This window comes from Podarcis cretensis, assembly GCF_951804945.1.
Source record: "Podarcis cretensis genome assembly, chromosome: 1".
In the NCBI taxonomy this organism is placed as follows: domain Eukaryota; kingdom Metazoa; phylum Chordata; class Lepidosauria; order Squamata; family Lacertidae; genus Podarcis; species Podarcis cretensis.
Window position 1 is genome coordinate 34,886,613 of NC_137170.1, and position 14,516 is coordinate 34,901,128.

The 14,516-nt window shown below is 41.0% G+C and overlaps 1 protein-coding gene across 10 annotated transcripts in view; it reads left to right on the plus strand.

The window, feature by feature from the left end:
* RALGAPA1 (Ral GTPase activating protein catalytic subunit alpha 1) overlaps nt 1–14,516 on the plus strand; it is a 129,005-nt gene that overhangs the window by 41,362 nt on the left and 73,127 nt on the right. For 4 of the 10 annotated variants that reach the window (XM_079954057.1, XM_079954060.1, XM_079954062.1 and 1 more), the window contains exons 17-20: nt 4,276–4,416; nt 10,115–11,680; nt 13,477–13,601; nt 13,913–14,129. In XM_079954057.1, coding sequence (XP_079810183.1) covers nt 4,276–4,416; nt 10,115–11,680; nt 13,477–13,601; nt 13,913–14,129 — 2,049 coding nt within the window. The remainder of the gene's footprint in view (nt 1–4,275; nt 4,417–10,114; nt 11,681–13,476; nt 13,602–13,912; nt 14,130–14,516) is intronic. The other 6 variants (XM_079954063.1, XM_079954066.1, XM_079954061.1 and 3 more) reach the window with 3 other exon arrangements.

Below are 14,516 nucleotides of genomic sequence, written 5' to 3' on the forward strand. Positions count from 1 at the left end.
GACAAAATTCATGAATGATTTGCTGGCAGGTGTTGTACCAACACAATCTGCTTTCCCGGCATAACAGTTTATTTCATTGAACTTTGGGGAAATCTGGCACCATGAAATGGTTCTTCCCCTTTTCACTCATATTTGTGCAGAAAGCAGAGACTGTTTGAAATCTGGGGTACATTGGCAACCAGAGGCAGATCCAGTTTAAATTCTGATTTCTTTCTGCATCCCATATCCTTTGGTTGCCATCACCACAGTATGGGCTCCTTCAGAGGACTAGAGATGACAACACATTCTTTATTCTTGGTCACTTTTGTGTAGGCTATGAACAAAACTTTATCACTATAGCTGTTTCAGCCATCACAGTCTCATTCAGGTACTCTTGGAATTTCCTCCACATGGCCCATCTTTCTGAGTTTTTGGGAGCTTTTCTTAATTCCTCCTCGGATTATGAGACCAGTGCCCTCACTTGGCAATAGAGATGCAGGTGGCAGTCAACCTAGTGGTTGTCAAGTTGCATTGGTGTTGGCCCTATAGTTGGTTGACCCACCTCTGGAGTAAAAACATAAGTTCTGCACATAGATTATGTAGCCCTACCTTTGTCCTTTGCTTATGGGTGTTCCCCAGATGCATTCCAAAAGAACATGGAAGCGTTAGTTAAGTTCTAGACTAGAGCAAAAGGAGTAGACCATACATGAAGCAAATGGGTGGCATTTTCTTAGGTATTGCGTTCCTTTAAACTTGGCACCATCATTGTTCAGAGAACCCTGAGACCCAATAATATGCAGAGTAAACAAAAATAATGAGCATAAAAATAATAAGAATATTTATCCATGGGTGAGGTTGCAATAGATAGAGATATATAATATATATGAAGCCTAATGAGAGAAAAAAGAAAAGTGAACAAAAGGAGTCAGGGGAAATGTAATCATTTTTTTTCTGAGGTTTGTATACAAATAGCTTACACTTTGAGGGCAAAATCGCTCGAATCTGTACTGAACTTGTTGCCACAGTCGAGTTTCAACCTGCTCATGGGCATAGGTGGGCCACCAGTGCTTCTTGGCTGTCATCCACATCCTCTGCAGGAGTAGGAGGATTGGACCAGACCTGCACAAAAGTAAGAGCAGGCATGGTCAGTATAAACATAGGATCTCCCCCATCCAGGCCCCTGGTGCAGTCCAAGAGGCCCAGCTGTGAGGGACTCCACTCCCATGCCACACACGGCCTTGTAAGGTACAAGCATTTGTTTCTTGTAGCTGCGGTATGTTTGCACATGCACCATGGGCCAAGGGTTAAAGGTGAGGCTTTCTGCTGGCCAAACTCTGAAGTTACTTGTTGGAGGGTGGCAGGGGTGTGAACTGTTTTCTGCCCTCTCGTGTGAGAGTTTGCAGGGTGACATGGTTGGTTCCAGACGGCTCTCCCATTTCCCAGACTGATCTTGGGGGCAGGTGGGCTCCATGAAGGCTTTTCTGTGTGAGGATCCTTGCTCGCTGGAGGGCTGGTTCCAAGTGCCTGTTTGAGCGTGAAGCTCAGGAAAGAGATGTGAGCAATAGCTGCATTCCCTCCCCTATGCTGGGGAGGTGGGCTTTGCTGAAAGTGCAGCTAAAAGTTCTCTTGTTTCTGTCTTTGTATAGTAGTCTGTGCTCAGTGTTTCTGGGGGTGCAGAGCGTCCTTCCTCCTTGGTGCCCATTCTCCAGAGCCCATCTCTAGAACCCAAATTCCCTGCATGAGGAGTGTGTGAGGCATATCCCTGCGCCACGCAACGTGTCGTGCTGTTTGCGTTTGACGCATGCTGAGTTTATATCCTGCCGGTGCTGTGCGTTGATTTGCTACAGGTCTCCTCAGCACCTGGAGCTCTCCCATGCTGCCATGGGTGTAGCTGGCAAGGGGAAGCAGCTCAATTTTCCCAGATTGGTCCTGCCCCATTGTTTTCTATGTGACAGGTCTGTCTTGGGCCAGCCGTTTGATTAGTGGATATTCCATCTGTTTGCAGGGCCACAGTCATGGCCTGAGGGGAGTGAATGTGACAGCCAGGCACCCTCACCCCCAGCAAACCTCTTTCTTGCCCTCAGCATCTTCCATTTGGGGGCATTCTGCCAGGTGGGTCAGTGGTAGAAATAATAATAATAATAATAATAATAATAATAATAATAATAATAATAATAATAGTGGTAGGATTTAGTTCCTCTTCAACTACACCTTTCGCTGATTAACATCTTATACTCCTTTTAAATGTGTTTGGGGAGGGAGGGTTATTGGTATTGTAATTTTATGTTGTGAACTGCCCCAAGATCTGTGAATGAAGGGCGGTAGACAAATTTAATAAATAATAATAGTTCTGCCCACTGGGCTACTCATGAGCAGGGGAAAGGTCTGCCAGCACTGGTTTGGATGGCTCTGCCATATCCTAACTCACTCCAGCCCGATGAGTCTGGGTTTGGGATTGCACAGTAAGTCTGATTATCACCAAAAACTATTGAGCGTTAGCTTGGCTATATAAAGCGAATATTGTGGATAGAACTCATATAACATGAATATAGTTAGTAGGCTCTTCAGATGCATTGGGCACATGAAAGTCATTCACTCACTTCAGCTATGTAATCAGTCCATTTATAAAAAGTCCATTTATAAAAAGGTTCTTCAGTGCTTTAAATTAAGGAAGAATTTGGGCTGAGAATTTCTTTCAGATTCAAACGGAATGAGCAGTGCGAAACTCAGAAAGTTATTGGGGATGCTGGAGTCTGGATTGTACTAAGTTGGATGTGTTAAAACCCTGAAGTTAACAATGCAGTCTGGTTTTGCATTTTAAGATTATGATGCAGAACTTTATGATCTGAAAATAGAGACGATGTTTGCACTTCCGTAACCCCAGCAAATCTTTAATAAAAACACTTTTTTAAAAGATTATGATGCAATTAGGAGCAGTGGTCTATGCTGCAATTTATAATCTTGTAAGGCATTGAACTACAAAGCCATTGCTTAGAATAGATACCAGGGGATAATACCAGTGTAGTAACTTAGATCCAAGGAGCGCATAGGTTAGGCAGGAAATTTGGATTCTCACCTTGTGTTTAAAAACACTTGCTTCATTTTTCTGCCTCCATGTTTTAATGTTTCCATTTAGATGGCATGTTTTGCATCCTTTTTTGCTGTATTGGTATATTTTAGTTAAATGTTATGCTTCCTCAGACTTTTACAATTTAAGACATCTTTGCTCTTTGTTTGCTTAAAAAAACTGAATTGTTTAATGTTCTAAATTTAATTTCTAAAGTAATTCCTGCAATTACTTAAAATAATGCTATTAGGAAATCAGTAGAACTCATTGTTTGAGGATATATATACATACACAAGCTATTCAAGTCAATGATTTATTTACATGGAGAAAATAATATGTAACTCAAGCTGACCATTGATACAGTTGCAGCTATTGGGAAGTGATCCCATAAATATACTGGCTGAAAAATGTGCTGCTTTGAGCTAGTTGCACTTAGTTCCCATTGAAATAAATGAAACTTAAGTCATGAGTAACTCGACCCAATGGAACCTGTCAAGGTAGCTTAGGCTGCAGTTCTACACCTGCTCACCTGAGTGTAAGCCCCATTGAACTCATGGGACTTGCTTCTGAGTAGATGTGTATAGTATTGTACTGTGAGTCTGAATCCAAAGTATATCAGTCACATGTTACATTCCCTTTACAGATACCTTTGACAGGGATGGAGTGCAAGTGAGGACATATTTTTAAATGTCTGGACCTGTTCATGAAGCTTCTATGACCAGAAAGGAACCTAGTTTGTTTTCATTATTTGAAGCTCTTCAGACTAAAAGATGCTCACTTAAAAAAAGGAAAAGTTAGATCAGAGCAAGTGCAAGACATGTGCTTTATCAGTGCACAATTGTATACACTCTTTAGTGTTCATGCCATGGCCTTCAGCTTGTTGACATTTTTCAACTTGGGAAGAAATTCTGTTGAGCTCAGTGGCGCTTCTGAGAATACACACCTGTTAGTGTTTTACTTTGAATACACAGTAATTGTAGTTGTCAAAATATAGGCATTATTGCTGTCTAGCATTTTTTAAAAATCAACTCAAAATGTTTTATGTGCCCACTGATTATTTTTTTTCCTTACAGCTCTGCCAATATCTGCCGTGCTGAAATGTTTTAATTTAAATTTTCTTCCTTTTTATCTTTGTTTTCTCTGTTGCTGCTTTTTCTGTGACACAGCCTTTCATTATAGTCACTCTTCTTTTTTTTCCTTCCCCACTTCTTTCTTTTCCTTTTTTAAAGCCATGAGAAGCCGATCCATTGGTGAATGTGCTCTGCCATCGGCCTATATACGCAGTGCTAAAAGTGCTCCTGTTCTGATCCATACTTCCAAACCCTTCTTGCCTGATATTGTTCTCACTCCCCTTTCTGATGAGCTTTCAGGTAGTGCCACCTCTGCTAATTTCTGCACCCCCTTTTCACTTTTTTAACCCTTCTGCTTTCAAAGACTGCATAATCACTACATTTTTCAAAGTAAAATATTTAGGGGTGGGGAGGAAATGGGGGAGAGATGAGAGTGGATATTTTGAGTTTTGTGGTATGCTATATTTACAGCTCATTCTGGAACTGTGAGAAGCTAGCGCTGTGCCAATTCCTATAGAAGTAATTCAATGTTCTGCTTTGCAGCTGAATTTTTAAAAAGTTGATTTGACACAAATATCTGAGATATATTGTTGAACTAGGTTTTCTACATCAAATGCCGGGGCAGAAGGAAGAAGAAAAGATTTCTCTTTGAAAGTCTTCAGCATGGAGAGGTTGAGGATATTTTCTATCATCGCTGTTTGGTCATTGTATTTTAATTTACCGGCATCATAGCCTTCTCCTTTTGATTGTTTATTATAATCAATGTCTTGCTGACTATGTCAGTAAATGCATAAGAATTACTAGAGAGGGGTTTACATTAGTAATTACCACATTAAAAACTCATCAGTAGACCCCCCAAAAAAGTATGTTATTACTTATAACAGTACAGTGGTACCTCGGGTTACATACGCTTCAGGTTACAGACTCCGCTAACCCAGAAATAGTGCTTCAGGTTAAGAACTTTGCTTCAGGATGAGAACAGAAATCGTGCTCCGGCGGCACGGCAGCAGCAGGAGGCCCCATTAGCTAAAGTGGTGCTTCAGGTTAAGAACAGTTTCAGGTTAAGAACAGACCTCTGGAACAAATTAAGTACTTAACCCGAGGTACCACTTTATTATAAACACTTAAGTGCTAACTGCTATGTATGTTTCTTTTAAAAGACACAACTAGCTGTTCTTTTGTTAACAAAACCCTTGAACGATCTCTAGAAAAACAACATTTTTTAAGCCCCCCAATGAACCATATTATAATAATGATTTTTAAGCTCCGTTCATAGGTACTGTGTCAGTGCTAGACAGCCTCAAAAAATGCTTCACAGCTATGGTGGGTTTTCTGTTGAAGCAACCACATTTTATCTCCTGTGCCATTGAATCCCAAGCTATAAATGTATTGTGTTTTTGTTCACATTTCAAATATGCTGAATCATGTATTGTATGCTGTGATTCGTTGTTTCATAATGCCAGTCAGTTTCAAAGGCTTGTTCAGAGATGATATTTGTAGTAGCTATTTCAGAAGCGGGGTGTGCGTTTTCTTTCCTGCTTTTTCTCGTCTGTTCCTCTCTTCCATTTTCCTGCCTTATTCATTCTTTCTTTTGTTTTCCTTGGTGTCCTTGGCTCTGGGTCTTTTGGGGGATTATGCACACATGAAGGTGATGGATGGTTGATGAAGGGCCCTGGGTGAGAGGCAGGGAAGGAAAGAGATTCCAGGGTGAGGGGCTGGGAGAAGAAAGGGATGTTCCCAGGTAAGAGCTGGGAGGGTCTAAAATATGGGTAGGCAAACTAAGGCCCCGGGGGCCGGATCTGGCCCAATCGCCTTCTAAATCTGGCCCACGGACGGTCCAGGAATCAGTGTGTTTTCACATGAGTAGAATGAGTGCTTTTATTTAAAATGCATCTCTGAGTTATTTGTGAGGCATAGGAATTCATTCTTCTTCTTTTCAAAATATAATCTGGCCCCCCACAAGGTCTGAAGGACAGTGGACCGGCCCCCTGCTGAAAATGTTTGCTGACCCCTGGTCTAAAACTTCCTTTGTGAGACAAGGGTTAAGAGCCAACCGTGAGAAAGGACTCCACCTTTTCTTTTTGTTTCTGCTTTTATTTAGATTAGTTTGTTTTTAATTGTATGGTATTATTTAAAAACCTTAATAAAATTTTACAGGGTGGGTGGGAAACAGAAGTGAGATGGACAGCAAAGAGTTGCTGTGTGAAGTGCTCCTGTTGAGGGGGCCAGCCAGGCAACTTTGCTGTCTTCAAGCACACTCCAGTCATTCTCCCTTAGACCTGCAGCTTAGGATCAGTGAGGCTCCACAACGGCTAGAGGAAATAATATTTTAAAAGAGTTTTGTCTTGTAGTTCTGTTTATTTTTTTCCTAGACTCCCATCCCTTTCTTCCCCTACCCCCAGCAACATGTCCAGACAGGTACAGGACCTTTGAAGGGACGGACTGTCTGTGTTCACCTTTCAAAACAACACTACAAATGCCTTCCTTTTAAGTATAGCCATCAACTAAAGAAAAAAAAAACATGTTAATTTGAAATGAGGAGAGTATATTTTTCAGACAGTCTTGACACAGCTTGTTGGTTTTTTTAAAAAAAAAAGTTCTCATGATTTGCTATTACAGTGGTACCTCGGGTTACATACGCTTCAGGTTACATACGCTTCAGGTTACAGACTCCGCTAACCCAGAAATAGTACCTCGGGTTAAGAACTTTGCTTCAGGATGAGAACAGAAATTGTGCTCCGGCGGCACGGCAGCAGCAGGAGGCCCCATTAGCTAAAGTGGTGCTTCAGGTTAAGAACAGCTTCAGGTTAAGAACGGACCTCTGGAACGAATTAAGTACTTAACCCAAGGTACCACTGTATAATATGGAACATTCCCAGTTCGAGCTAAAAGAAAATATTGTGTTGTAAATTATTAAACAGTTCAGAAAATCTGTGTGTTTCTTCTTTAGGTTCCTCAAAGTGGCACCTTCATTGATGCTATATAACTGTGTTTAAACTTCATCAATTAATAATCTAGTCCTAATCATTTATCAGTTGGACTATTGCTATCAAAGAATTGTAGTTGCCATGGACGCTGGTAAAACTAATGATTTTACAATGTCATGCTTAGATTTTTCCACCAAGTTCATCCCACATTTTAAGACCTGCTCACCTCATTCCACAGGCTATTTTTGTAGGTTTCAAAAAATGGAACAATCTGTGTTTTATATCAGGATATAGGCGGGACGCAGGTGGCGCTGTGGGTTAAAGCCTCAGCGCCTAGGACTTGCCGATCGAAAGGTCGGCGGTTCGAATCCCTGCGGCGGGGTGCGCTCCCGCTGCTCGGTCCCAGCGCCTGCCAACCTAGCAGTTCGAAAGCACCTCCGGGTGCAAGTAGATAAATAGGGACCGCTTACCAGCGGGAAGGTAAACGGCGTTTCCGTGTGCGGCTCTGGCTCGCCAGAGTAGCGATGTCACGCTGGCCACGTGACCCGGAAGTGTCTCCGGACAGCGCTGGCCCCTGGCCTCTTGAGTGAGATGGGCGCACAACCCCAGAGTCTGTCAAGACTGGCCCGTACGGGCAGGGGTACCTTTACCTTTACCTTTTATGTTGACTATGACAAGATTATGTTATCTATTACTTAGGAAGTCATTTTCTGTATAAACCTATCAGTACAGCTAATGTCTCTAAAAAGTTATCGGCTCAGCTTTGTGTATTATGATTACTGTTTTTCGAGGCAAAACTATTATTTTGTCTTAAGAATCTGTTAATATGACTTGTCAGCCCGAAGCAGAAAAATAGAGCTGGCTATTTAGGATTTTTTGAAAAATTGGAAATGGAGAAGTGTAGAAAACATTGGGATCCTTGCATATAATCATAGTTAGACCTTAGTAATCCTAAACAGGATTGTGGAAGTTTTGTGCTTATAAATTTTGGGGAGGCGTTGAGATGGGTCAGTGGCCTAACAGAATAAGGCAGCTTCTGACATTCCTAAGAAGACTGTGCTGGTGGCACTTCATGTATTTGGGTACCCAGAACAGTAACAAATGGCTACACAGGAAACAACATGGAGTTTAACATTTCTGGGTGCAATCTTGTTTTCTCTGGGGAGCAGCCTTCCCATCCCAACTAAACTGTGTACAGTGGTGCCTCGCAAGACGAAATTAATCCGTTCCGTGAGGCTCTTCGTATAGCGGTTTTTTCGTCTTGCGAAGCAAGCCCATTGACAGCTTAGCGGATTAGCGCTATTAGCGGTTTAGCGGCTTTTAGCGATCAGCTGTTAAGCGGCTTATCAGTGGATCAGCTGATACGCGGCTTAGCGGCTTAGGGAAAGGGGGGGAAGGGGGGAAAAACCGCAGGAACTCGCAAGACATTTTCGTCTTGCGAAGCAAGCCCATAGGGAAATTCGTTTTGCGAAGCGCCTCCAAAACGGAAAACCCTTTCGTCTAGCGGGTTTTCCGTCTTGCGAGGCGTCCGTCTTGCGGGGCACCACTGTACATTGCATAGTGGTAGAACAATTCTACACTTAGATTCTGCAGCAAAAATATGTGAGACAGGATTATTTTAGCCGTGTGTGTGTGTGTGTGTGTGTGTGTGTGTGTGTGTTTGGTATCTTTTCTCTACCTTTCCGTGAAACAGTCAACCTTACAACCAAAGTAAAACAACCAAAACATAGAAATAAAACAGCACACAATGTTTAAAAATGTATTAGAAGAGAATGGTATTCTACGAAGAATTGCTGAAATAAAATAGGTTAATAAGAGCATCACAAGCTTCATATTTAAATTTAATGTCATCTTCAGTGTTTGCATCTTCAGTGTTTGAAAGGGTGCAGAGGTGCTTCTGTGACTATTTAGAACTCATTTTGCAGTGTGTCCCCCTGGAGCTGGAGCTCAGATCCACTCAAAAGGAAATCTGAAGGGTTGCTATAAGAGCTTCCAGGAACCTCTTTGTTGTGCATTAGAGTCTAGACCTTATATCAGTGGGGCTTCCGCAGGAAATTATGAACGAGATTTCCTTTGGGTTTTAAGTGTTTTGTAGGTGTTTTGTAGGCTTTTGTTCTCTTCTCTCACCTCACCTCCTAAGAGGGTATACTGCTTTCAGCAGAATTCTAAAACAGCAAGGGAAAAGGTGAAGTGGGCTCTTACCTGTAAGTATTATTTTCCCCGCTCATTCTTAGTGCTAGTTCATCTCATCCTGAGGGAACAATGGATCCTTCGTTAGGATTCATTTTTGGCCACTTTGATCATTAAGAATAAAGATAAGTCAGCTGTAGGTTCAGTAATTGTCAGACTTCCTCTGGATCATTGTATTAGCTTTTTCTGGTTCTTATAAGAAACTAGTATCCAGTTTTTTAGAGGTGCTTCAGAAGATCCCAACTGGAGACTGAAAGATGTGTTCATTCGTTTGTAGCTAGCCTTTCAGAGTTAGGGAACCATCTGCTTTCTTTCACTTGAATTATGGACATACCTACATAGGTGTTTTGTGTGTGTGTGTGTGAGAGAGAGAGAGAGAGAGAGAGAGAGAGAGAGAGAGAGAGATTTACTTAATAATTAAAGATGATACAGCTTCCTCAACATATTGAGTCAACTTGTGGCTAGAAATATTGTCAGTTCTTGGGTTACATATTTTCCCAAACAGGCTATATTATAAGTCATTATTTCTGATTCCATGAATTAGTATTTCATAATTTATTGGCACAGCCCTAGCTTTAACAGCATTTCCATATTTCCCATGATCTTGCTCTGTTTCCATGCATGTTAATATTTTAAGACTGTTCTGATGGTCTAACTCATATCTCACACTGTACTAGATAGCATATGTGTGCACGTATGTGCACATGTGTGTGTATGTATATGTGTTTAACAACATTTTAGTTTTTGGTGGAGAATATTTTATGGTTCTTAAGGACTTCTTTTTAAAGCGTATCACTACCTTGCAGTAGTGAACAAACAAAACAATAGTGTATATATTAGATTTATGTACTTGATTTCCTAAATACATACTTTTTCTACAGACATGGATGATGCTCAAATCCTCCCACGTCCACCTCGCGTCAGACATTTTTCACAGAGTGAGGAAACGCCCAGTGAAGTTTTTGATGCGTTGAACGAGGAGCAGACACTTCCACGAAGTAGCAGCACATCTGACATCCTGGAACCATTCACAGTTGAGCGAGTCAAAGGTGCAGTTCCTGTCATTGACGATTCATCCCATCATGCGCCAAGCTTACAGAGTTCCACAGAGGCCTCTTCAATATGTAGATCCACTGAAAGTCATGTTACTGATACAAATAGCCGAGAGTCCTCTCTGGAAGTTGGGGATAGTATTTATGACCATCTCTGTCATTTGGTAGGCCCGGTAGAACTTGCAGATACAGCCTTTGAACAAAACCAGTATGTTGACCTTGAAGGTGAAGATGATCTTCTTTCCTCTCTGAGAGAATATCTTAAGGAAAATGAAGAACTTTGCAGTAGCATTGAGATAGATAAGCATGAGCCTTCTTCTCATGAAGCTGATGCAGGAATAAGTAGGAATGATAAATTGCCATTGGATGGAGTAGAGCATACAGACCAGACTGTTACATGTGCAAGTAGTACCACTGTTGCAGAAAGTGCTGATGACGCAGAACTGCAATTGGAGCAAAACCAAAGTGGCTTTATAAGTAATATTGCACCTACACAAGTAGACAGTTCTACAGGAAGCCAAGCTGATAAAGCTAAAAATTTAAACATTGATAGGCCCATCCAAAATCTGCCTGATCCCAGGTCAAGTAGCCCTAGAGAAAAGGAAACAAAGAGGTATTTGTTCAGACAAATTGCCACTGATGTAGATGGATCTGTGGAAGCAGTGCTAGCTGAAAAGCATAGAAGTGTCCTCTTTAATGAAAAAATAACCAACACAAGTGTTATGCATGCAAAGAAAATGCCACATAAAGCCTTAGTTAACCCTGAAATGCTTCACATTACTGGCATGAGCAAACTGTCACCAACTAAGAGAAGCATATCTGAAACGGTAACCCATAAGGCTAAAATAATGAAAATAGCAGCTAAAAAGCGAAACAGTGTTCATGTTACTTTTAGGCCATCTACTGAATCAGTTCAGTTTTATAATCCTCTAGAAAACAAAGAGGCCCCCTGGAAAGCAAGACTTCGTAAACTCAGTGGTTTCAGTAGCGGGAGCAGTAGCAACAGCAGCAGCAGCAGCAGCACCAACACAAGCACCAGCTCATCCACAATGGCTGTGCTGGTCAAGCCCGGAATATATAGGCCTCTAGATCCAGCCAGTACAACTTCTGCTTGTAGTAGGCAAATTAAAGAATCAGGAGATGTTCCAGCATTCGTGTTGCAGAAGGAAAGTATTGGAATAAATCAAATGTCAAACCGTAGCCCACCTAAGCCATCGAGTCAGGAGTCGGGACAACAGCAGGGCTCCCTGGGTGGTGTTTATAAATCTGTTGTACATGCTCTTTCGAAGCCGAAGGCAAATGTTTCCCCACAGAGGCAGAGCAGAGTGCCAGCAGAGGCTCCACTGAGGGATCTGTACAGTCATGTAATGGGCTATTTTGGAAAGAAAGCTGCAGGTGAGCACTAACAGTGTGCGGAGCACAATAGGAGAAAGGCAGCACCAGTTTGGCTTGATGCACCTGAAGCAAGCTCTTATAAAGCAAATCAAAAGGCTTTGGGATGATCAGTGCTTTTCCTGTTTGGTTTTGCATGCGCATATGGCCAGCTGAATTTCCCCCCTCCAGCATAAGTTACTTTGATAAACGTTAAATTACTAATGATCCTTTTTAAAAAATAATAGTGAACCACTTTGCTGCTGAACACTGTAAGAGTAGGGAAGAGGAAGAGATAGTAAATGACCTACCAATGGATCCTGTCTTTATCATATACTTCTCCTGGCAAGCCTTGAAAGCCAGTCTTCAATATATATTTGGCATTCGTATGCTGTCCAATAGGGAAAAAATGGTTTTGATATCTCCTATTTATCTTCCTAGTGATCAGTTATTGCAGTTCAGCCAATTGTAGGTTCAGTTAATTTTTCTTCCTCCTCCTCCTGAAAATGAGACAAGAAAATTTTGAAGTAGGCTTCAAAATTTCCTGTTTGGACTATCTTCTTAAAACAATCTGGTATGGATTTTTGTCATTTTTATTTGAGCTATTTCAAAATATGCTTCAGTGCTTTCTGTGTGCATTCATTGGAATGGATGCACTGACTTCCTGAGCGACATCTATCACTGCTTTCCCTCCCCCCTGGGGTCATGGAAGTGCATAAAGGTACCATGATAGTTCTCCTTGAGCTAACTGTGAGCCTCTATGTGTTAACCAAAATGGGCAAGGCTGGCTGTCATTCTAATATCACCATCTTAGTTCATGTGTTCAGTAACTTTTAAAAGAACAGTAAATTAACTTTCAGCAGTGAGGTAGGTTTATTTTGCGCTTTTTTTTTTTTTTACATTGTATGCTGGCATGATTAACAGAATGCTCTGTAATGCATCCTGCATTGAGATGTTAATGCCATCTGAGGGCAGTCTTTGTAAGCATATCACAGTAGACTGGGTAGTAATGTAGATTCTTTCCAGCTAATTTGTTCAATATGCTATTTAGTAAAAGTTTCTCTTTAAAAGCAATGTGCAGTCTGGATTCTAGGAGTATATAGAACGAAATTTTGAAATTTAATACTTCACGATTTTAATATCAAGACCATGTTATACCTCAGATTAACAGTATGGTTGCTTTGCAGTCTTTTGAGGGGATAACACTTTCTCAAAAAAAAAAAAAAGATAAACAAGAAAAATAAAACCTTCAAGGTAAAATAACACAATAGTGTAACAGAATTAAAAACAGTGTAATTCTGTGCAATATTGATCATAAACCACTGACCATTTTAAGTCTTCTGTTAATTTTTGAATCATGTCATCTTTCATTGTTCATTAATTTATTTAAGTGTACTCTGTGTCTACAGTACTGCATTGAAACATAATTCATTGGTACATTCTACTTATATGTTTCTCATTAGCATACACCCGCAGAGTTGGGGGGGAATTATGCATCTGGTGATATGGAGGAATGAAGAATGTGTGCTTAAAGCAAGCATTAACAACTTTAAGTAGTGCTTATCTGTAAGCTTTCTTGCTCTTTTAAAGGTCACACTGGAAATTGACTAACACCTGCTCAGTGGTGATGGGTAGGGGTGGGGGGCGTTGAAGGGTGAGGGTAGACTTACTAATTCCTAAAACTAAATTTATTTTATGGGAGAAGGTATTTTTAACTGCATGACATTCTTTTGTATCTACTGGTTTATTTCTGTGCTTTAAAAAAATATTTTGTTATTGAAACTGTTCTTTACTATATACAGTCATTCATTTGCTTTTAGCTAATAGAGAGGATATGAGCCCAAAGCAGAACCCTCTTGGTAGTGATAATGGCAGTAGTAATGCAAATATTCCTGACCTCATGGATGAGTTTATAGCTGAAAGACTGCGCAGTGGTAGTGCTCTGGTAAGCTTTTGCAATTTTCTTTTGTCCTGAAATATACAATTGTAATGCTAAGCAGTTTACAAAATCACCAGTTAATTATGACTGTAAAAATGTTAATAACTAGTGATGTTTGTTAGTTTGATGACCTCAAATGAAAATGGCTGCAGTAAATGTTATTTGATGGAAACGGAGCTGGACTTAAAAATCGGTAGTAGCTGAATCATTTAGTTTTGTACAGCCCTTGTCTCTGAAATAGCAAACATGAAAATCTTTTCTGGCTGCAAAAGTGTTTTCTCAAACTATTTCTTCAATTGTAACATTTCTTCAATTAGAATGTGACCAGAAGAGGGAGCAGTCCAGGAAGCTTAGAAGTTCCGAAAGACCTTCCCGATATACTGAACAAGCAGAGCCAAATGCGCCCTGCAGATGACCCAGGTGTGCCTTCTGAGTGGACGTCTCCTGCGAGTGCAGGCAGCAGTGACCTTGTCAGTTCCGACAGCCATTCGGACTCCTTCAGCGCCTTCCAGTATGACGGCCAAAAATTTGAAAGCAAGTATTCCCGCATCCAGTTTCCTCTAAAATCATAATACCTCCTCTACATTTTTTAAAAAATTTTTTGGCAATAGACAGCTTTATGCAGAGAAATTTAGAAGAGTGAATGCGCACAGGTTCTGTAAATGATCTGGAGCAAAGTCCACAAGGAATGTGTTTGGCTTATCATCCATTTTATAAGAGCACACAACTTTGGGAGAAGTTATTTTTGTAGACCTAGATCTGTGAAAGAAACAACAGACAGCAGTACAACCTTTTAGGAACCCTGGCCCTATATGCACGCTGGTGGGGAAGGAACTTCTCAACTTTGCAGTCCTTCTTTTCCACTGTGATGGTTTCCTCAGGGTCATGAATATGTCCCGCACACTACAACAACTTGGGTGC